At 35.4% G+C, this 25,514-nt stretch overlaps 1 protein-coding gene across 1 annotated transcript in view; it reads right to left on the minus strand.

Moving 5' to 3' along the window:
* The window catches only part of CUL3 (cullin 3), a 109,167-nt gene that overhangs the window by 31,071 nt on the left and 52,582 nt on the right, over positions 1-25,514 (minus strand). The window contains exons 4-7 of the mRNA XM_012642469.1: positions 8,623-8,783; positions 7,012-7,126; positions 4,098-4,326; positions 2,117-2,184 (exon numbers count right to left, since the gene is read on the minus strand). Of these exons, the coding sequence (XP_012497923.1) occupies positions 2,117-2,184; positions 4,098-4,326; positions 7,012-7,126; positions 8,623-8,783 (573 nt within the window). The remainder of the gene's footprint in view (positions 1-2,116; positions 2,185-4,097; positions 4,327-7,011; positions 7,127-8,622; positions 8,784-25,514) is intronic.

A 25,514-nucleotide genomic window follows, 5' to 3' on the forward strand; every position in this document is an offset into this window, starting at 1 on the left:
AGGCTGGTCTTGAACTCCTGAGCTCAAACAATCCGCCCGCCTTGGCCTCCCAGAGTGCTAGGATTATAGGCGTGAGCCACCGCGCCCGGCCAGGCTCAAGTTTTTATAAAATTTATAATATAAATATCTACTCTTCAATATTTTCCTCAGAGAAATCCCTAGTATTTCCAAGGTGGAATCTTAAGCCAATATCTGTATTTTAAACACTGGTCTATCTCACTATACTTTTTAAATTTAGAATGAAAATTCTGGACTCCATACATTTTTATATCATTTTCACAAGACTAAAATGTAGATTTAAAATACTGTTTTACCATATGTCTAGAGTTTCTTTGAAATAACAATTTACTGAGAGACTGTATGTCAGAACTTTACTTTTGAAAATGGAGTTAGAATAGCAGTTTCCAGATCAGGGACTGGCAAATTTTTTTCTTTAAATCATCAGATAGTAAATATTTTCAGGCTGTGGGCCGCACAGGCTCTGACTCAACTAGTCAACTTTGCCATTGTAGCAAGAAAGCAGCCAGAGATAATACATAAATGAATGAGTGTGACTGTGTTTCAAATAAAACTTCACAGACACTGAAAATTTATATAAATTTTCTTATGTAATGAAATATTCTTCTTTTGATTTTTTTTTCAACCAAACTGGTGGTAGGCCAGGTTTGGCCAACAGGCCATAATTGGCCTACCTTGGTCTACATTTATAAAAGCAAGTTACAGCTTAAAACTAAAGGTGTCTGTATTTTAAAAACACTTAAAACCAAGTTTATCAAAAAGATCCTCTAAAATTTGTTTCAGTGACTTTTAACAGAAAATTTTATAAACAGTAAGTTTCCATTAATAATATATGCCCATAAATAACCTACACATGGCAAATCTTATAGCTTCTCACATATTTAGCATAAATTATAACCAAATTTCTCATATTAAAAACAAGTATTACAAATGCAACAGCAATCTGTGGACACATTCTATAGTAAATGTGGCTCACCAGAAAACCCTAACAAAATGGTTCTCAACTTGTCTATTTCATTCCTATGTTTTTGCATGTTCTGTTTAGATAGTATGTTGTATATGTATTTGTATGTAAATTAATACAATTTCACATTTAATTTATTGTATTTAAATATATGGTGTAGTAAAGAATATGAAAGAGTAAATGAAAATTAAAGAAGAACTGTGATAAGTAGTTCTGATACTCCTTCACCCATGTACTTGTTAAGTACTTGCCATGTTAGGCATACTTGACATCATTAACATAAATCTTCATGCAGGTTACAGAGATGCTGTAATTCAGGCAGGCTCAACAACTTCCACATCGAACATTTCCTACCCTCTAATCCCCAGCTCATTTAATCATCCCTCCCCACATACTCCGAAGGAGGGTAAGAAAGCATTGACTCAATACTTACATAGTACATTAATTAGATAATTTATCAATACTCATTTTGTTTAAGTAGGACAAAATGCTTTGCATACAGCCCTAGTCTACCAGGGACTACTTAGATCAGGGGTCATCAAATAAGAGCCCATGGGCCAAATACAGCCCACCACTTGTTTTTGTACAGTTCATGAACTAAGGATGGTTTTCATATTTTTAAACAGTTAGAATAATAAATGAAAAGAGTATTTAGTGACATGTGAAAATTATAGGAAATTCAAATTTCAGGGCCCATAAATAGGTTGATAGGAATGCAGTCAAGCTTATTCATTTGTGTTATCATCTATGGTTACTTTCTCACTATGAAAACAGAGATGAGTAGTTAACTATATGGGTCACAACCCTAAAATATTTACTATCTGGCCCTTTACACAAAAAAAGTTTGCCAATCCTTGACTTAGACCTTAATTTTAGAAAACATGGCAAACATATTAGAAGATGACTTTTTTTTTCTTTTACAAAAAAGGTTTAACAGAAGAGTCTTTTAAAAAGAAAACAAATTTACATACAACTTTCCACGTACTTACCACATATACAGAAATGTAACAGTTTTAAAACACAAGGTAAGAATTCCACTAGAGGACAACATGGATCAACTTCTCTTTTCATTTCTCTTGTATCCTCCTCTCTTTGTAATTTCCCTTTGAAAAACTTTTCTCGTTTCCTACCTACGTAGTGACTCCAACAAGGCAATACATATTTTACTAAAGGTAAGTGGCTAAATACTGCTAAAATTTCACCTAGGAAGCAGGGAAACAAGGGTACCATGTTTATTTATTTGTTAATAGCGCATCAGTGCTAAAGTGAAAGTTTTAAAGCAAAGCATGAGAAGTTAAGAATAAGGACAACATGATTGTTGTTGTTCTTTTACTTATAATTTCTTCTAGGTCACTTGTCACTTACAAATGTCTTTTTCAGGAAAATAAAAATAAGTAGCCACCAAGAATAAATACTGAAATAAAACAAAATCCAAAAGTAAGAAGCGACAGCTGCTCCAGATGAGAAGGAAATCAGCAAAAGAACTCTGGACGTTTGAAGAATCAGAGCAAAAGGACACCCCCCAAAACGGAACACCAGCTCTCTAGCAATGGACATCAGCCCAAATCAGAATATTGAAATAACAGATGAAAAATTTCAAACATGGATTATAAGGAAGATCAATGAAATACAAGAGAAAATAGAAACTCAACATAAAGAAACCACAAAAACAATGCAGGAAATGAATTAAAAATTCACTGAAGAATAAAGAAAAGTCAATTAGAACTTCTGGAAGTGAATAATTCATTCAAGGAAATACAAAACACAGTGAAAAGCCTTAATAGATTACATCAGGCAGAAGAAAGAATCTCAGAGCTTGAAGACACCTCTGAGTTAAACAAGTCAGTCAAAGATACAGAGCAGAGAAATAAGAACAAACAAAGCCTATAAAAATATGGGATTACATAAAGAGGCCTAAAGTAAGAATCATAGGCATGCCTGAGGAAGAAGAAGAAAATATACAAGGATTGGAAAACCTATTTGAGAGAATAATTGAGGAGAATTTCCCTGGCCTTGCTAGAAATCTAGATATCCAGCTATAAGAAGCTCAAAGGACTCAAAGATCCAAGGAGATTCACTGCAAAGAGGCAAATATCACGACATATAGTCATTAAACTGGCCAAAATAAACAAGAATAAATGCTATAGTTATCTTAAAAATGTTTACTTTCATGCAATTCTCCTTTCTCTTCAGACTGTAACTTCAGAGTTCCCAAAACTAATCTACTAAAAATATCTAAATACATCAATATGGAAGACACGAATATTTTTGCATTTTTGGCACCCTTATCAACACTAAATCTCAAATGAAAGGCTACAAAAATCTTAAGATGAAAACTTCAGATTTTTAAAAGAATAACAAAGACTACAGGAGAGTACGTGAAAATAGAGAGAGCCCAAATTCTGTGATATATTAAAAAAAGTATAGGTATGGATAAGGAGCTCACTGGCCTCACCAATGATATTATAATTAGATATTATGGTAAGATCAGACTACCTCTAATCTTCTGGATTCACAAAAACATGAAGTGAGGAGACTTAAAATGAAAGACAGAAGAAAAAGTTACTCAATTCATCAGAAATATCTAAAATTTTCATTAATAAGATAGTGTAGGGCCGGGCGCAGTGGCTCACGCCTGTAATCCTAGCTCTCTGGGAGGCTGAGGCGGGCGGATTGTTTGAGCTCAGGAGTTCGAGACCAGCCTGAGCAAGAGCGAGACCCCACCTCTACTAAAATTAGAAAGAAATTAATTGGACAACTAAAAATATATAGAAAAAATTAGCCGGGCATGGTGGCGCATGCCTGTAGTCCCAGCTACTCGGGAGGCTGGGGCAGTAGGATCACTTGAGCCCAGGAGTTTGAGGTTGCTGTGAGCTAGGCTGATGCCACGGCACTCACTCCAGCCAGGGCAACAGAGTGAGACTCTGTCTCAAAAAAAAAAAAAAAAAAAAAAAAAGATAGTGTGAAGCTTTATCACTAAATGCCATCAAAGTAACAACGGTGATAAACTAATAATTCATACCACAACTTCTTGAAAACTGACATTCACAATCTGCTTCAACTATAGGAAAATTCTTAAAAATGTCTTAATTATTGCTTGATTGATAACACTTACCTTCTGTCTTCCCATTTTTCAACATATGTACTAGCCCAGAATTCTCCATTTCTACTATAGTCTTCATGTGCTTGGAAATGAGTTCCCTCTCAACCACCTTCACAATTGGCTCTTCGGTTGATTTGTCAAGGCAGTGCATCACCCGTTCTATTTCTTCATTAATTCTAGCTTCTACTTTCTTTATATATACTGAAGCACTGTTTTCTGCTAAAAATTTCTGGCTTTCCATCTGCAATTAAAAAGCATGATTTTTTTTTTTTTAAACATAGGAAAATGTGTTTCTGCTTTTAACTGGGTTTCTACAGTGTTTATCATAAATCAGTCTAAATAACATAAGGACTATTAACATTTTTTGTAATTTCTCATTACAAAGATTCATATAGTCTGAATTATATCCTTGAAAGCATTTATTTACATGATAACTATGTGAAAACACTATCCACAGCACTATTTTTCATACTTTGCCAATGTACTACAAATAGCAGAAAAAGTAAATGCATGCCAATTGAGGTCAAAACTACAGAATAGAAGCATCTGAACCCCAAGTAAGAGTGGGGAGTTCTTCTTTGATTTGTTTTAATGTAAAATTATAACTAGAAAGATTCATTGTGTTTATCATAAGCTTTGCTAGCATACTGCTGTTTACTAAAGTCCTCCTGCCACCCCACTCCTAGTCTCAAAGGGGTATACATTTATACCAAAGTCTGAGAATTAGAACTTTCAAGTAACTGTTAATCTTGTCTGCTTATTACCACCAGCCTTACAAAAGTTCCACTAAATTACAAATATTATCCCTACTGATTTTAAGCTATTTGATAATAGCATTAGCGAATATATCTATATATAATAGAAGACATGTTGATATAAACTATGGTATCAGATTGAACAACATTTCTCACTTTCTTAACAAGTAGTTTTAATCCTTGAAAATAATCAAGTTCCTTAGACATTAACGCACCAAACAAAAATCTTGGTGAGACCATCTCTCCACTATTAAGAATAGTATGTTTATGTATTTATACATACATACATACGTATGCCACTGTAGCACATTTTGGAATCCTGATTTATAAACAATTTACCTTCTCTTAGTATTTGCATACTTAATGAATGAAATTAAAACCAACACAAAATAAGAAATATTGCCAAAAATATCTACAACTAGTTGACATATTAGAAAATAAATACTGTTTCCTATATTATAAATTAATACTCCATAAAGCATAGTCCAGGCTCACCAGTGCAGGCCACAAAGGTCTTCCTGATGGGCTATAAACTGATTGGAAAAACAAACAAACAAACAAACAAAAAGCAGCAAGTCCATTCTTTGTTTCTTTTTAGGTAAATGACACCAAAATTCACCGAGTTCCATTTTTACATACATCCAATGACTCTTATGAATAACCTAAGTTCTTAAGAGTTATCATAATTTTGTATTTTTTTTTAAGTGTATTATGGAAGCAAAAACTTTATATTAGTACTCTACTAAGATATCTGTTTTGGCAACAGTATAAAACTCCTACTGTAAACCGTTCAGATAGTTGCAGATTTGAGGAAGGATGCCTACTTATCTTTACCTTATAAATACTGTCCTATGTTTCTTAGTACTCAGTTACCGTTATCACCATCATTTCATTACAAATAAGTACTAGTTTAGCTTCACTTTCAGCATTTAGTTGGCATCGTGTATATTGCTGCAAACTTGTATCAGTACTCGCTGACCTAAAATTTTCTAATCAACAATCTTTAAGGCAAATATGCACTGCAGACTCATCATATTCCTATGTCAATTTTACTAGTAATTTACACTACTAAAAGCCTGTACGGTAAAACTTCATTAGTGATGTGCTGACTGTGTATTATGGTACTTAAATAATTTGTAACATATAAATATAATAAAATGTTAAGAATATTTCTAAGTTAATGTTTTATAACATACAGTTGACCCTTGAACAACATGAGTTTGAACTGTGCAGGTCCACTTACAAATGGATTTTCTTCTACTTCTGCCATCCCTGAGATAGCAAAACCAACCCCTCCTCTTCTTCCCTAGTCTACTCAATGTGAAGATGACAAGGAGGAAGACCTTTATGATGATCTACTTCCACTTAATGAATAGTAAATATACTTTCTCTTCCTTATGATGTTCTTAATAACATTTTCTTTTTCTAGCTTACTTTGTTTTAAGAATACAACACATAGGCCGGGCATGATGGCTCATATTTATAATCCCAGCACTCTGGGAGCCCAAGGCAGGAGGACTGCTTGAGCCCAGGAGTTCACGACCAGCTTGGACAACATATCAAGACCCTTTTTCTACAAAAAATAGAAAAATTAGCCAGGCACAGTGGCACATGACTGTAGTCCTAGCTGCTCAGGAGGCTGAGGAAGGAGGATCACTTTAGCCCAGGCATTTGAGGTTGCAGTGAGTTACGATCATGCCACTGTATTCTAGTCTGGGCAACAGAATCAGATCCTCTTTTAAAAAAAGAATACAGCATGTAATACATACAATACGCAAAATATGTGTTAATCAGCTGTTTATGTTATCTGTAAGGCTTTCTATCAAAAGTAGGCTATTAGTAGTTAAGTTTGTGGGGAGTCAAAAGTTATACTTGGACTTTTGACTGCATTTGGGAGGGGGGGATTAGTGCCCCAATCCCCATACTGTTCAAGGGTCAACTGTGTAATTTTAAAAACCATGTCTATGAGTTCAAACTCTCTAATTTTATTATCAATGAGTTGCTTAACTGGAATGTGAGAATGTAGGGTAGGTACGCTGAAGTGTATTTTTTACACATTCCCCTGCCCCAATGGGCCTCAGTCAAAAATGGTAAAAATAGTCAAACTGCTAACTATACTCAATAATGTTGAGAATCTTAGAAGAATATTTGTTTACATTTTCACTGATTACCTGAAAAAATTCTGCAGACATTTCCAAAAAAGGAGCCTCAAAATCTTCTTCATAGACTGATCTTCCTTCAAGACCTAAAATCATTAACATCTGGCACGCATTTCTTATTGCGCCCCTGTCAAAAGAAGTTAAATCACTTCATAATCGAATTACATTAAAGATCTCATATAAAAATACAAAGAAAAAGGTTAAAATATCTTCAAAACATTTAATTTTTACTAAAGTGACTAATCTCCCATAAATTCCTCATTTATAACAAGGATTTAATTTTAATTGCAAGGCATATCTTGTCTGCATTGGCTATTTATCTCAAGTTGTTTTTACCCTGCTATAGCTTACAATTTTTAAAGAAAATATGTTTAAAATATTTAAATATTTCTACGTATTTTAAAACACAGAGAGGCTGTTTACCTGGAAGTAGGGAGGGAACAGGGGAGAGAGGAAGATAGGTAGATTAGGTTGCATTGCCAGACATGGGTACAACATACAGCTACTCTTAGGCAATATAATTTTTTGCACTAAATGGCTTTGGATAATCCTGGTCAAGCACCAAAGCTGAAATAAGAAGAACTTTGTAAGTCTTCATCTAACTGCTGCTCTGAAAACAGAAGCAGAGAAAGCAATCTCACATGTTTCAAGGCTCTCTAGCTGCAGCATCACAAAAATGGCATTGCAATCACGTTAGGAAGGGGGATGGAGTATGACCTAGAAGAGGTATAGAAGTTCTTAGTCCTTTTAGACTATACTCAGCACTTTTCTTCAAAAACGTTAAGAATGAAAGCTAGACAAAGCCCTTAAGGAAAAAGACCAAGAGAAAAAAGAAAAAAAAAAACAACAAAATGCCAGAATGAAAAATATATGAAAAATCGTAAGGGAAGACCAATAACTGACTTGTTCTTTTAAAGCATATTAAATAAATGCTCAGGATGGTCTATTGTAAAAATATCACAGACTGGGTGCAATGGTTCACAATTGTAATCCTAGCATTTTGGGAGGCTGAGGCGGGAGGACTGCTTGAGGCCAAAAGTTCAAAACCAGCCTAAGCAATAACGAGATCATCTCCACAAAAATTTTTTTAAAAAGTTAGGCAGGCATGGTGATGCATGCCTGTAGTCCTAGCTACTGGGGAGGGTGAAGAGGGAGGATCCCTTGAGCCCAGGAGTTCAAGGCTGCAGTGAGCTATGAATGTTTCATTGTACTCCAGTCTGGGCAACAGAGCTAGACCCTATGTCTTTAAAAAAAATTAAAATAAAAAAATACACATAATAGGGATATATATACACATGCATATCTCATTATACACACACACACAGACACACACAGACACACACACACACACACACACACACACACACACACACACACGAGGGCTGTCTAGAAAGTATCCAGCCATTATGTCCATGCATCCATTGTATCCACAGCTGGATATATTACTTGCTGCTTTCAAGTTAAATTCTAGGTAACTTTGTTAACTGTAAATTAAGGTTTTAAAGGATTTTCACAATGTGCTGGACATACAAACTTTTATTTAATATAACTATGACAGTCAATTGGTTCTCAAGATATAAGCACCAAAAATCAAAACCACGAGAGTAAAAAGATAAATTATACCTGTCTACAACTTCTCCTTTCCGCTCTCTTGCTATCATATCCAAGAGAGTTTGCCGTAGATGATCCCTAATACACCCATAACGTACAACTTGATCTCGAAAAATAATTAATCCCAAATTGTAGACATTCTCCACATTATTTTGTTGTACATATACACGGTCCTATAGTTAAAAAAAATCATAAGTGTGAGTACAATTCTTATTCTTGCAAACATAAAAATAATTATTGTGAGCTACAATAACAAATTAAAGGAAATACAATTCCAAAAGCAGTCATTTTTCAGGTGAGAAATACTTGAAACTATCTTAAGCAACCTGCAATTTTCTAGTACTTGCCATTATATAAAAGTTAGTCTTTACAATTTACAATGGTTACTAAAACAAATAATAGCTATAAATGATTGCTCATTTACCCTAAGAAAAAGAGGGAAAAAAGCAAGCATCACATCCAGGCACAAGAAAGCAGAAGAGAAAAGGCAAATAGCAAGGTAAGGCGTATCATACTTTCTCCCCAAAGCTATACCACGCCCACACATGGATCGTTCTTAAATACTGTACTCGAAGATCATACTTTTACAAGTAAAATTGAGAGTGGAATAAAATACAGATCCATATGACTAAAAGTTGATTGCTACTACTGGTAAATATTAAAAGGCTCTAATGCATATAACAGAGCAGCATTAGTATTATTCAATTAAAACATCTCTAGTTACTATCACTTCAAACACATTACTTACTGGTGATACTTTACTTCCAAGTTCTTACCAACGTGATTGTAGATATCTCACTTTATAGAGTGCGGATAATCCAGAATTATTGACTATAAAAGTCCTGTTTTGTGCATTATTCAAAAATCTGTATTTACACCAAAATACATGGAAACAAAGCTACTGTTTTTAATTATTAGTATGATAATTTCTTTCTCTTCTCAACAAGGATCTGAGCTTTGACGGGTCTGTGAACCTTCTAAAATTATGAAATTATTATGTGCTTGTTCGTAATTAAGTACTTTGGAAAGAGAGATCGTAGCTTTCCTTAGATTGTTAAAGGCATCTGTAATCAAAAAAGTTAAATCACTGCAAACGGTGATCTTGAATTTTGAAACATGTACTGTATATAAACTTAAACAATTCCAAGTAACACCAACCAACTCAAAGGTAAACATGAACAGAGCTTTACCATATTAACAATGTAACCAGAATGGTACTGATCAACTTTCCAATTTTAATAAATTCTCTGTGTGCAGCCCTTGTTTCATATGACATCATTCCTCCAGCCTTCTTCTTTCATAAAATGCTACACACCTAATGGCCACAAGGAAAGCTATTCATTTATTAGCATCTTGGGTGCTCACATTTCTACATTCTATATAATCTTACCACAAGCTCGTATTTTTCAAATCTCCACATCAACCTTCATGAGTTCAAAATTTTCACTGATGACTTTAAGTTCTTGGACTTCACACTTCCATGCTCAACATCCTAAGTTTTCCTCTGACCACATCCCTCCTTTCTTTGTTAACTCCCACTCTCCCTGAACCTCCTCTTTAGGCCTATTGTGACCTCCAGGACCAATCCTTCTCTGCTGTCATCCTGATTCTACTTTTTAGCATACCTCAAAATGCATGCAATAAAAACTGACATAAACCCAATAATTTAAAAAGCAATGAGAATCTCTTTTATTATAAAAATAACCATTCCTATTATTGCTAAAATTAACTATTTTATAAATTTGATTTTATAGTTCTGAATATAAATTTCTGTAGTACAGAAAAGCACCAGAGGAGAACTCCTCTTACCCACTCTGATCAAAACCAGCACCTGGTTGGTTAACTAAAGTCAGGTGGTAAACAGGGAAACTATTAAATATACAAACACACCTGAACCTTAAACATTTTAATTTAAAACATAAATGTTCATTCAGATATTAAGACTTTCTCTGAACATAGGTCCAATGATTGGAGTTCGGTTTTTTTTTTTTTTACATATACTCAGACATAATAAATTGTCTAACATTTCTAGTTTCAATTTCATTAAGGTGGAGCATCAATTAAAGGCATTTGTGAAGTTATCTGAAAGTATTAATAAAATCCTTCTATATTATTACAATTTCCACTCCCATGTTTCAAATTACCCACACCCAATTCAAACCAGTATGCAGCCATTTACTTTTTTCACATCTTTCCAAAGTATTCAATCTAGTTTGCTAAAGAAAAAATTCTATTTTGACACTATTTTATTGATTTACACAATATCAAATTTTGTGATATTAACAAGTACAACTGGCAAAAACAGGTTTGAAAACAAATACAGTGGAATTTCAGTAAGCACAAAGCTCAACTGCAGAATACGGAAGAAGATTATACTGGAAAGTAACCTAACAGCAGTGAGAGAATTGTTTATCAGTATGTTTTACAACTAGAATAGAAAGTACCAGTAATTCTGCCAAGTCCTTTAAGTTTCAACTGTTCTATGATATGAGCCTATGGGACATTAAACTAATCTTGTGGGAAGAAGAATAAGAAGAAAAATATATATATACATACATACATAAAATTATCAAGTTTAACATGTCTACTAAGATACTAACTCCTTTCTTCAGAAACCAAATGTTCTTAATTCAGGCTAAGAGAATTGTCAAATAATTAGATTAGATTTTATCGATTTTTTGAAAGAGCACTACCTACAAGAATTACAGAACAAAAGATATATACAATGTAATCTTTACAGTAAATTGGAGTGTTCAAGTAAATTTTAAGTCCCCTTTTTTGCTTTATTACAGTATAACTTATATGCCATAAAATTCACCCATTTTAGGAGTTCAATAATTTATACTAAATTTCTATAGTCATGCAACCATTGCTATAATCCAGTCTAGAATATTTCTACCACCCCCAAAAAAATCCCTCAAGCCCATCTGCAGTCAATATCTACTCCCACTCCCAGTACCCTTGCCATCTGTCTCTATAAATTTCCTTTTCTAGACATTTCATTTCATATAATTATTATAATCTTTTGTGTCTGATTTCCTTCACTAAGGAAATTTCTAAGGTTCTATTAATGTTGTAACATATATCAGTATTTCCTTCTTTTTAGTGCTGAACAGTACCCTATTCATGATTATACCACATTTTGCTTATCCATTCATCCATGTTTTTGTCTATAATGAATAATGTGGCAATGAACAACATTTGGGTACAATCTTTTTGTGGACACATGCTTTCATTTTTCCAGGGTGGATCCTAGGAGTGGAATTACTGGGTCATATGGAAATTACCAAACTGCTCCATCAGTTACAGTAAATTTTTGAATACAAACTTATAATAATAGTAAGAATACTTGATGTGGAGTTAGGAATTCTTTGTATGATTCATGGCTCTGGTGTTAACTGGCTATATGAGCCTGAATGAGTCATTTATTCATAGTGGCCCTCAATAAAATGGAGGACTGGTAAAGATAATCTCTAATATAATTTCCTATGAAGCGTAATCCTTTGACCAAAAATTAACATATATGGGGGATCAAATACATTCCACTACTTCTTCCCTTCCTATTTGTTATCAGTCTTCCCTGGCTTGGGTTTTCCTCTTCCCAATTTTAAGTAAATAATGCTATTCACTACTGAAAGAAGTGAATCTATAACCTCATGCCCTATAATGTCTGCTATCCGAAGCCCTCTGGCAAAAAGGCAGAAAGAGATCAGGCACAGCTGTTGAATTCTTCAGGTATGCTGTGTATGAAGGAAAAAGAAGCTTCAGTAAAGGAAGCCAGGCATGATGACAATACATATAGGTTTAGCATCCATAATCTGAAAATCTGAAATCCAAAATTCTCCAAAATCTGAAACTTTCTGAGTGCCAACATGAGGCCATACATGGAAAATTCCATAACTATCATATAAAATTTCCTTCAGGCTATGTATATAAGGTGTATGTGAAACATAAATGAATTTCGTGTTCAGATTTGGGTCCCAATCCAAGATATCTCATTATGCATGTGCAAGTATTCCAAATCCACCTCCTCCCCTCAACAACAAAATCTGAACACACTGGTCCTATGCATTTCAGATAAGGGATACTCAACCTGAAGTTGGAGGGTACAGGCAGAACATACAATGCCTAAATCCATGGGACAAGGGAAATACAGATACTATGGTATAAGAGCTAAACCTGTCTTTCTACTTGAGACTGTCAAGATGTATATACTGATTAATTAATCATTAAATTAATTATAATATTAAGAAAAATATTAACCCTAAAATTTGATTATAGATAACAGAGTGATAATAAATGGAAGAGGAAAAACATAGAAACTTAAGTGTGGCTATATAAAATTAATAATACTAAATGGCCACTTATATTAAATGTTTGATAGGTATGATTAATTACCATCAAATAAAGGCTATACACACATAAGCCCTTGATTGTTTATGTGTGCATACGTTAGACAGAAATACATGAATACATTCACAATAAACTTGTGATCTGCACATGATATATATTAAAATATTTGCTGACTGAGCATACTAAATCATCTGTTTATTGCTTACATTAGCACTAGCAGAAGGAATTCAGGCTGTAGGGATAAATAGCATTTTCATAACAGATTCTAACAGGAATCTCTGCTAAAATATAAAGTGGCTGACTTTATGTAATACAAATTAATGTAGCTCTAATCATTTAAATTCCTGTGAGGTTTTAATTTTTGTATGTTTCCATGTTAACAGTTAATTTTTTTTTAAAGACCTGTTAAAAGTCCCAGCTCTAATTAACCTCTAACTAGCTAAAGGATGGAATCTCAAAGTATGAACAAGATTTTAAAAAATCATCCCAAAAGAGAGAAAAAATATTAAAGACTAACTGTAAAATATTTTAATCTCAGGCTCTGACCAAAATGTAGTTTGTATGAGTCCAAAATTAGTTATTTATCTACTAAAGAGAGCTCAGCAGAGATATAAAATTGGTGGCTACTTCTATTTAGTTTTTTAAAGCCAAAATACAGGCATTTTAAATATAAAACACATTCTGAAAAACATGTTTGAAAGCCTAATGTGAGTCAAACATTATATTTACATAAAGGGATGTTAGTTTCATCACCACAGAGATAAACCACATTTTAAATCTCTATTTATAGTTCTCTCTCAGGGGCTCCTATTCCTAGGCCAAGCAAGCCTGCAAAGTACAAGAACCTTCACTGGCTAGGTGGACCTTGGGGTAAGAGGGAGAAACCAATGATTGGGACTATTTCGTGTCCTCCTTTTGCAGAGCTAGGTAGAAGTCAGACTGCTTCTGCATCTGACTTCATCCATACAGTTAGCTTGATAAACCAACTTATAGGCATTTTGTATATAATGTAACACCTATCTTTCACAATGCTATTCCACTTATTTCTACTTCTAGTTTTGAAAGAACAGCTTTTATAAGACCAACTTTTTTGCCAAGAACTATAAAGACTGGATAAAAAATACAAATGTACCAACTGTTTAAAAGCATCAACTAGGACAAGCAGTTCTTTAGGAGTTGGGGTAGAGAGAGAGTCTTTCTCTGCTAGAAGAAAAAGGAAGCTCAACCAGGTGACCTTCATGTAAAATGCCTTCTGCAAATGCCCACTCAAGACCTATGGCTTTCTGCATCCCAGTAGACAAAAACACTAGCAAACAAGGTACCTGGCAACCCTTACAAGACCACAGATATTACTACTTCCACCATCTTGACAAAGATGTCTCTTTTGCCCTTTACTGATGGCTCAGAACCCATTAAGATATCTAAATAGTTAAGTAATGTATAAGAGATCAAACTCAGCATACGAAAGTTTTTGTACGTCAAAAAAAATCAAGACACACTATACAAACATACAGTTCCAAAAACTAAACCTATGCAAAGTTAAGGGTTATCTTTGTAAGTGGGCTAACTACCTTCATTATTCAGGGAATAGAATTAAAAACAAACTAAAACAAAATTAAAAATTAAAATTAAAAAATTTGAAAATGAAGTTCAAACAACTCTTACTAATACTTAACTTACCTGGAAGAAACGGTTCAGTAAATATTTTTAACAATCATTACATTATAGAAAAGCAAAGTAGGATAAATGGGTTCTGGGCACAGTAATCAGTGGTATACTCAAGGAAAGAAAACAATTTAAAAGTTCTTTCACTATTACTCATACCTAGTGAATTTTGAATAATGTTGGCCTGCAAGATTAAATAGGTGTTTGAGAAGCAAATTCTTAAACTAAACTTTAGGTCACATTCAACTCTGAAAACTTCGTACTATAAACATAACAGCCCTTTGGTTCAACTATAAGGTTTAAGAGAGCTCTTTACAAATTTTTGCTTTAAAGTCCAGTCTTCAGGACTTTTAATAATACCACTAATGGACAATGGTTGGTCATACATTAGTACTCATTCATCTTCATGTCCCTGCCTGGTCTCACTTATGGCTATTGGTAGCTAATTATTTAGGCAAAGACTATTGTTACAAATGCAGTGAATAGCTCTGAAAGTTGGTTTTTCAAGCTGTCAAGGTGGTCAGTAAAACTCTTATTAAACAGTTCCTCTTTCAGTTTCTTGTACTCACAGTAATAGCATCTATAACTGTGTTTTTGTTTATTTTTTTCAAAAAGAATAGGAAAAGAGGAATGTAAACAGGGTTAAAAATCTTTACAAATATAAAATATTCATTCTAATAAACAGAGATAAACCCTAAAAAGTTAAACTCATATAGAAAAAAACAAGCAAATAACTCTATGGAAAGTCTATCAGACCATGTTAGAACCTGCTTTACTATAGCTTAATCACTAGGGCAATCTTCTCTCAGTAAGTATTAATAATAGTGTTTTCAAACAGGGTTCACTTTCAAACCATGAAATAAATACAGGTTAAGAAGGTTTAAAACAGTAAAGATAGAAATCGGGGGGAAAAAACCCAGAAAAGTACCAAAAAGTTTCTATTGCAGAATCACAGCAGGAAAAAAACAGTCTAAGTAGATGAAAGTTTAAAGAACTGTCCCAATATATTCCACAATGTTAGTGCCTTACAACATTTCTAAAAGGGCACCAGAGTGAGGTATGAATTAGTAATTGTATAGGCAGATTAACATTTCTGGATTTAACAATATTACTAGTAAATTTAGCAAAGCACAGGATACGGTGTCAAAAAAGCTGGTTTTAAGACTTAGCCACAACTTAAAAGCTCAGAGTCATAATTTCCATAACTGTAAAATGGGCTTCAAATCTCCCTCTCAGGGCTCTGAAAATAAGGAAAATACCATAGTTATAAAAAAAATTCTATTTGAAAATAATTTCCATTTTTGTAAATGGGTACAGAGTTTTAGTTTTACAAGATGAAAAGAATTCTGGAGATGGATGGTGGTGATAATTGCACAATAATGTAAATGTACTTAATAGCTCTAAATTGTATACTTAAAAATCATCAAGATGGTAAATTTTATGTTACGTGTATTTTACTACAATTAAAAAAAAAAATCCACTGTTTAAAAGCATCAAAGAGCAACAAAGGCAACCTGGACTTGCGGGGCCAAGATTCTGTAGAAAAGGCAAGAATACTGACACTAGCCGTGGCTTGTTCCTCGGGCCATATGCTGTATTCAGAGGACTGGAAATAAGAAGCCAAGCAGAAAGTCACAGCTAGGACTTAAGAGGCCAAGGTTCTGAAGAGGAGAGAAATACAAAGGAGAACCAGAAATTCTGCAAGCAATTATCCACTGACATGTCTACTGATACACTACCTAAGCAAGGGATGATGACACCAAAAATCCAAACAGAAAGCATCACAAAAGACTACGGGCAGACATGCAATGCCAAAGAAACAAAAGTTAGAATTCAAGGCACAGTAATTCAGAAAGCAACCTAGTAAACATCTCAGGCTTTCTTTCATTTGAGACCCCAAAAAGACAAAGCCCTGTGAATAAAGGTATGCCCTGGAAAAAACGGCAAACTGAAAACAGAACAGAAAGAAAGCCTAGAAAAGCCAGTCTCAATTAGATGTCATGGTGATCTGTCCATACTATGCCTGCCTGCCAGAACAAAATTAAATTTCCTTTGGAGGGAGGTATCATCCACGGCCTCCACAATTTTCATATACAATATGGGCATTCAATCCAAAATTACCAGGCTTTTGCCCCCTTCCCCACAAAACAAAACAAAACCAATCCAGGATCAAATGTCTGAAAACCAAAAGGAAGGAAAAAAAACACAACAAAACAGGAAGCCAAAGTATTATAAGACTCTCACCGTATCCAAGTGGTAAAAAACAAAATAAAAAACTAATGTAATATATAACGATGTACACTGTAATCTCTGAAGTAACCACTAATAATAAAAGAATATATACATAAGGAGTTGATGGGGAGGGAGGTGAGGATAACAAAACATACTTATTAATATAAAGGAAAGCCCCTCTCCACCAAAAAAAAGCTGGGAAAAGTAGTAACAGATTAAACCAAAAAATAGGAGGGTAAATTTAAACCCAAATATATCATTAATTTTGTTAAATGTAAATCAACTAAATGTTTCAATATACGGAACAAGCAACATACTTTAAAACTCTGGGCTTATCAATTCTATTAACCAGATCAGGCCAGGCGCAGTGGCTCACACCTGTAATCTTAGCACTCTGGGAGGCCCAGGCGGGAGGATCGCTTGAGCTCCGAAGTTCGAGACCGGCCTGAGCAAGAGTGAGACTCCATCTCTACTAAAAATAGAAAAAATTAGACAGGCAACTAAAAATAGAAAAAATTAGCCAGGCCTCGTGGCATGTGTCTGTAGTTCCAGCTACTCAGGAGGCTGAGACAAGAGGATCGCTTGAGCCCAGGAGTTTGAGGTTGCTGTGAGCTAGGCTGATGCCACAACATTCTAGTCCGGGCAATACAGCAAGACTCTGTCTCAATCACTAAAAATAAAAATAAAAATAAACAGAGTCAATCAACATAGTTCTGCAGTCCCCAAGCCCTGGGCTGCAGACTGGTAGCAGTCTGTAGCCTGTTAGGGACCGGGCCGCAGAGCTCTGTGGCATCCCCCACATCCAATCCATGGAAAAATTGTCTTCCATGAAACTTAGGCACACAGCGGGAGGTGAGCAGCTGGGAGCGAGCTAAGCGTCATCTGTATTTACAGCCGTGCCCCATCATTCACGTCACTGCCTGAGCTCTGCAATCGCCATCCATGGAAAAATTGTTTTCCATTAACACAGTCCCTGGTGCCAAAAAGGTTGAGGACTGCTGATTCAGTTCTTTTACACTGAGGTGATACAGCAAAGTGAAGACCATGGGCTTTGGAATCAAATTCCAACTTCAAATTCAAATTTGATTCAAAATCAAATTGAATTCAAATTAAAAGGCTTAGACTCAATTTTCTCCTCTGGTTACTTAGTAACTATATGATTTTGGCAGGTTAGTCTCTCTGATCTCAGTTATGAATCTTTCTAACCTCAGTTTCATCTTTCACAAAATGGAGATAACATTCAACTTGAAGGTTAGGTATTTAAAACATTTAGCACAGTGATATAGCTATGTATTTAGGCTGGTGCAAAAGTAATTAGTTTTAGCTTTGTTGAAATTTGCCATCTGATACTGGAATACATTCTTAAATAAATGTGGTTGTTATACATCATTTTAATGCACATTTCTCATTTTATGTTTTTTTTGCTAATGACTTATTACTTGCTGTTTATTTTATATTTATTTTAGATTATGGGAAATGATGTTAGACAAAAAGCAGATTTGAGCAATTTTCTTATTTGAGTTCAAAATGGGCTGTAAAGCAGCAAAGACAACTCCCAACATCAGCAACACATTTGGCCCAAGGAACTGCTAATGAACGTACAGTGCAGTGGTGGGTTCAAGAAGTTTTGCAAAGGAGATAAGAGCTTTGAAGATGAGCACAGTGGCCGGCCATTGGAAGTTGACAACAACCAATTGAGAGCAATCATCGAAGTTGATCCTCTTACAACTACTTGAGAAGTTGTCAAAGAACTCAGCAACGACCCTAATGGTCGTTGGTTCGGCATTTGAACCAAATTGGAAAGGTGAAAAAGCTCGATAAGTGGGTACCTCGTGAGCTGACCGAAAATCAAAAAAACCATCATTTTGACGTGTCGTTTTCTCTTCTTGTATGCAACAACAATGAACCATTTCTTGATCGGATTGTAACATGGTACAAAAAGTGGATTTTATACGACAACCGGCAACGACCAGCTCACTGGCTAGACCGAGAAGAAGCTCCAAAGCACTTCCCAAAGCCAAACTTGTACCAAAAAAAGGTCATGGTCACTGTTTGGTGGTCTGCTGCCAGGCTGATCCACTACAGCTTTCTGAATCCCGGGGAAACCATTCCATCTGAGAAGTATGTTCAGCAAATTGATGAGATGCACCAAAAACTGCAATGCCTGCAGCCAGCACTGGTCAAAAGAAAGAACCCAATTCTTCTCCACGAAAACGCCCCACCGCACATCGCACAACCAACATTTCAAAAGTCGAATGAATTGGCCTATGAAGTTTTGCCTCATCCACCATTTTCAACTGGCCACTTGCCAACCTGCTACACCACTTCTTCAAGCATCTCGAAAACTTTCTGCAGGGAAAATGCTTCCACAACCAGCAGGATGCAGAAAATGCTTTCTAAGAGTTCTTTGAATCCTGAAGCACGGATTTTTACGCTATGGGAATAAACAAACTTATTTCTTGTTGGCAAAAATGTGTTCATTGTAATGGTTCCTATTTTGATTAATAAAGATGGGTTTGAGCCTAATTATAATGATGTAAAATTCAGGGTCCTAAACTGCAATTACTTTTGCACTAACCTAATAATAAATGATATTTACTGTTATATAGTCACAGAAGTATTTGTACTTTCTCAAAGAAATACAATCCCAATAAAATTTTTAATTTTATTGCTTTCCCAAACTACAGCTTAAAAGTAACAACAGAAAAGAATATTGTAAGGATTAAAAAAAAAAAAGACTGTAAGGATTAAATGAATTAACATAAAGTGCTTAAAACAGTGCCTGGCACATACTAAAGGCAACGAAAGTGTTGTCTGCTATTATAAGGAGTAGTATTAGGTAGACTCATAGTTAAGCAATGCTGTATTAACTCACTTTAAGAGCTCTTAAAGAAGAAGAAGAAAAAAAAGAGTTCTCAAAGAAACTGTGATCAACGTAATACTAATCTACCTACAGCTCCTGTTTTCTTCCTTTATTACTATTCCTGAGACACCATATCTAGATGTTCACTTTCAGTTTTAAAATGGTATAAAATGTTAGAGCTGAAAGGGCTCTAACATTTAAAATGATCTAGCCAACATATCCTTAACCCAATCCCACTGACAGGTTTCAGGCCCCTTGAAACTGCACAAAAGAGTATGTGCTGTGTCATATGTAGATGTACACATGCCTATGTCTAGGAGAGGGCCCACGAATTATGACCATTCTCAAAGGATCTACGACTCCCAATAAAATAAAAATCAGAGGTCTTATCCAATAAATTTACTTCACAGATAAAGAAGCAAAAGCCTTACCCAGAGATGTTAAGTGACTTAAGCACATTAATGACAAAGCAGGAACTAAAGCCAAGAGTCTCTCAATTCATCATTAAACATTTTTCTCACCACTCCCAACTTTCTATGTATATACTGGCAGTAATCCACTTTACGGACAAAAATTTCATTCCCTTTACTCCATCAAGAAATATGTGCTGTGTTTCTAACTACACTACGGGGTCTACTTCATGCTAAGCAGTATAAACACTGAATAAATACTTGTCACCCTGAACTTAATGTCATGAAATGCTAAATCATTGCGGCACGTAAAAAAAAAAAAAAAAAAAACAACAGTTAACAGGGCACAGTGATCGAGGTGTTTACGGTTCTATTAATTTGTTTCAGACAGCAGCTGAAGAACATTAAACAATTTTAAATAGCAAGAAGATAATGTAATTATGCATAACAAAAACAAAATAAAACAAAAAAGAAACAGGAGCTGAGATGGAAGGCAGGGAAGAAATCCTAATTATCAAGCACATTCTTAACTTTTACATTATTTATGATGATGACCTGCTTTTATTTTACATAAAGATGTAAAACTTGGCTTTTGACCTAACTATAAAAAGATGCCAGGGTACTGGATATCGTCAATCACAGATACAAAAATCACAGCACATATGGAGAACGCCTGTCTTAAACACATCTTTCTTATAAAAGCATAGTCAATAAAAACGTTGAACAGGTATGAAGTTTAAAAGCTCAAAAGCCATTGGATTCTGTTTTCTTCTAGGATGTCATTTTGAAAGCAGAAGAAGGTGCCAGGAAAACTCTTATCAACCTATCTGTGCTTTTCCAAAATGTAGCTATTTTCTCTAAATGTACAGTCGACTATTGTAAAGAAATGTGGTGTTTTGGAGATAGAAGTATCAAAATCTACAGGACAGAATACTCATCCACCACCATTTCTATGTTCTCATCCCATCTTCTGATCTCTAAGGGCACACAAATTTTCCTTGGTGGCTTTGACAGACAGCTTACAGTATTTCTCCCAACTATGCTCCTTGCCACCTACTTTGGTAACTACGACATTCAACTATTAAGCAATCTGACACATTCCTTACAGATACCTTAATTTTCATCTTCCATTTTACCAAGATTCCCTTCAGCCACATATTGATATGAGCAAAGCTAGCATTTGCGTTGGGGCTGCCCCCATCACAGAAGACATCAAATAATTGGGGCACTGAACATCATTTTTTTCTTCTCACCTCTCCTACTTTGTTACACTTACATGAACCTGCCCCTCATTCTCACTAGGTCTCCAGGCCTACTGATCCCTAATACCTAATACTTCTATCTCCCGGGACCTTATGAGTCGCTTGCCTCCTTAAACAGCACAGAGCCATGAGCAACCATTTCAACAATGTTACTGTCTGAGAATTCTCCCCCGTACCCAATAGGGAAAAATTCTATCAGTGGTTTTTTTCTTACTTTGAACATTTTTCTCTGAGGCTGCTAAGTACCTCTGGAAAAAAGACAAACTCTGCTGACTGCTCCACTATAAAAAATTTGTGCCAACCACCTAAATTACTCCCTCACAACTACAGATAATCTATTTATTTATACCTAGTTGACCCCAGCACAGAACAAGTGTTCAAAACTTTTATCTTTGTATTAGTTTCCTATTGTTGCTGTAACAAATTACCACATATCTAATGGCTTATTTATTCTCTTATAGTTTCAGCGTTCAGAAAATTGAAATCAGTTTCAGTGGGATAGCTAAAGCTAAGACATTGGCAGAGCTGGTTCTTTCTGGAGGCTCTGAGGGGGAATCCACTTCCTTTTCAGTATCTAGTGGCCATCTGTATTCCTTGGCAAGGGAACCCTCCGCCATTTGCAAGGTGCATTACTCGAGTCTCTGCTTTCATCATCGCATCATCTTTTCCTGACTCCGACTCCTCCTGTGTCCCTGTAGTAAGGATCACTGTGATTACATCAGACCTAGGGGAATAGCTGGGGGTAATCTCATCTCAAAATCCTTAACTTCTTTCTGCCATATAAGGTAACATTCCCAGGTTTCAGACATTAGTCATGGACATATATGGTGGGTTGTATTATTCAGCCTACCACACTCCTCAGGCTCTCAACAATTCACAAGCTTCTGTCACTCTAAACAGATGGTCCCACCTTCTACTTTACTAAAGAGACTAAGAGCATCAGGAGAAGAGTTTCTCAGCTTTTCTCTTCTTCACAAAGTTGTTTTTACATTCCACCTTACCTCTTTACCCATCCTTGATGACAGAGCTCTAAGAAGCAGTAACCCCTTCTTTCCTAGGTTACCCATGCCTTAGAATTTATTCTCTGGAATCTTAAGAATAACCTGTAATACTACTCTACTGTTGCTGTTTACGAAAACAACTGGAAATATAGACAAATACAAGTAAAGACACAAAAATATCTTTGAGGCCAGGTGTGGTACATAGTTCACACCTGTAATCCCACACTTTGGGAGGCCGAAGCAGGAGGAATGCTTGAGGCAGGAGTTTGGGACCAGCCTGGATAACATAACCAGACGCTGTCTCTACAAAAAAAAAAAAAATTAGCTGGGTATGGTTGTGCATCCCTGCAGTCTCAGCTACCTGGGAGGCTGGGGCAGGAGGATCACTTGTGCCCACGATTTTGAGGCTGCAGTGAGCTATGATGGTGCCATTGCACTCCAGCCTGGGCAACAAAGATCCTATCTCTAAAAAAACAAAACAGAGAGGGGAGGGGAGGTGAGGGGAGGGAAGGCGAGGGGAAGGGAGGGGAGGCAAGAGGAGAGGAAGATCAATTTTTGAAATTTTCCATAAAGTTTTATGTAAAAAATTCCTCTTTTAATCCTCTATTAACCCTATATATCCAGGTAGAAAACGATTTCTATTCCTTTGACATTAATTCTAATTGCTCAAAGAGCAGCCTATAGAATACCATTTATATTAATTTAATTTTCCCTTGATATTGTATCAAGAGAAAAATGAACCAAATATTAATACTTATGGATTATGTCAGTAATTAAGGCTATTACATAAACCTATAACAAACATTCTCTATACTATCTTTTCCCAATCACTAATCTTTTGAACAATTTAAAACTGAAAATGAAACTTACGCTAACTAGTCCCAAACTATGTTAAAAAAGCTGAACATGCAATTGTTTCTTTAAGGAAAAAAGGAATTAAAAATAACAAATTTAAGTAAAGCAGGGATTACAAACTCTAATGCATTCATGGGCCAAACAGGTAATGCAAGTCTCAAACATAAGGAAGGGGTGGAGTGGCAGAAACTAGAGGTCACATGTTCTGTCTAGAAACATGTGAATTTTTCTTTCTGAAACACTGAACCTGCCAAACAACAAAGTTATGTGGGACAAATTTTAACCTATGGTTTGCCTCCATGCAACTTGTGATTTCACCTTCATTTTCAAGAAGCAGTCCATAATATCTACATACTCCATGCATGACATTTTAGACACAGACACCTTCTTGTTAAGAGTAAGTCAGCTAGCTGAGTAGGTGGTAGATGGGTAAACAGTAAAGCTTCTTATCTCCTCCCTCTTTGAGCCTGAAATCTAAAATTCCAACAGTGAGAGCCAGTAATCACAAGAAGAAGAATCTTGTAGGTTCCAGTACACATGGGGTATATGGCCTATTCAGGTAGTATGATCTGAGGTACCTAGAATGTGAATAAAATTTTTCAAAGAAAATAATGCAAAAAAAGTCAATAGGAAAAAACTTTTTTGACTTTTGAAAAATTAAAAGCACTTATTTATCTTGAATGGGATATTGGTTAGAGGTGCATATGTTTGTCAAAAATCATTTTGTACATTTCAGCTCATGTCAACGTGTATAAATTTTACCTTAATTTTAAAATGCAATCCTAAGTGCATTTTAATTAAGCCCAGAATACTACACATAAAAAGGCAAAATAAGAGAATGAAGGATATGAAAATAAAAAAAATTTATCTTGTAAAACATGAAGATATCAATAATTTCTTTCTGAATCTAAATTTTTAATAAGCACTTTTAGAAAGCATGGTCTATTAAAAAAGAACATATTATATATCTGTATTAATTCATTCGAGATATATTTGAGGGCCTAGTTAAGACATAACAGTGACACATTGTCCCCATCCTCATAAAGTTCAATCCAGTGGGAAAACCATACACTAAACAGTTATTAATGATTGTGATAAATGCTGCAAAGGAGTAGTACACTATGTATAGTGAGAACAACTGCAGTTGGTGGGGAGTACATGGGTCAGGGAAATCTTACAAGAAATATAAGCTAAGACTTAAAGGGTAAGTAAGTAGGGAGCAAGTCACATGAGGAAAGAAAACATTGTAAAAACATTTCTAGACAGAAGACACATGTGAGGATTCCAAGATGAGAGGTAAGGATTTCAGCAGGGCAGTAACATGATCAAAATAACAACTCTGGGAGCAATACGGAAAAGAGAATAGAGAAGAACGCACTGAATGTCATAAGACTACTTATATTGAATACTCCCAAGAGAAATGAAGGTGGCTGGATGTTGGGTAACAGAGATGAAAGCAGAGAGAAATCGCAGACTCTATCAACAGATGATATAGGGAGAAAGGGAAAAGGAACTGCTAAGAATAATTCCCAAGTTTCTGGCATGAACAACTGGAATGATAGTGATTATGAGCTCATTTGACATGCCAAATTACCCAGACAACGAAGGGAGCCATCAACTAGACAAATGAATATACATAAGAGACAATCTCAGAGAATGAGGCTAGGGACATAATCTGAGAATCATCTGCACAGACGAACATGAAGCTAAATGAAGTGAGAGAGTGTACCATAAGAAGAAAGTCTAGGGCTAAGTCCCAAGAATGTCTCTATTTAAGGGGGAATAGTGGGAGTGATGGTAATGGTGGTGGTGGTAGAGGAGAGGGAGGAGCTGAGAAGAAACAGAAGGTAGGAGGCATATAAAGAGAGCACTTTGTCACAGCAGTCAAGGACATAAAACATGTTAGAAGAAGAAGAGTGGTCAACTGTGCCAAATGCTGCTGAAAATCAAGAAGAATGAGGATTAGCAGTGATCTCTGCATTCAGAGTTGCCCAGATAGCATGGCGATCCTGATACAGGGAAAACTGATCAGAATAGCTGAGGTAGAAGCTTAACTGGAACACATTCAAAGTCAATGAAAAATGAGAAACGGGAGATAGCAAGTGTCAACATTCCTTATGAGACATTTAGCTGTGAATGACAGATGAGAAACCCTGGGGGAGAGTGCAGGGGTCCAGCAGAAAATTGAACAGAATGTTATTCTGAGGATGTGAGTGGCCTCAACACGTCTAACGCTGATGAGTAAGATCTAGTAAAAAAAAAA

The sequence above is a fragment of the Propithecus coquereli genome, unplaced genomic scaffold (assembly GCF_000956105.1).
Source record: "Propithecus coquereli isolate 6110/MARCELLA unplaced genomic scaffold, Pcoq_1.0 Scaffold18, whole genome shotgun sequence".
NCBI lineage: Eukaryota > Metazoa > Chordata > Mammalia > Primates > Indriidae > Propithecus > Propithecus coquereli.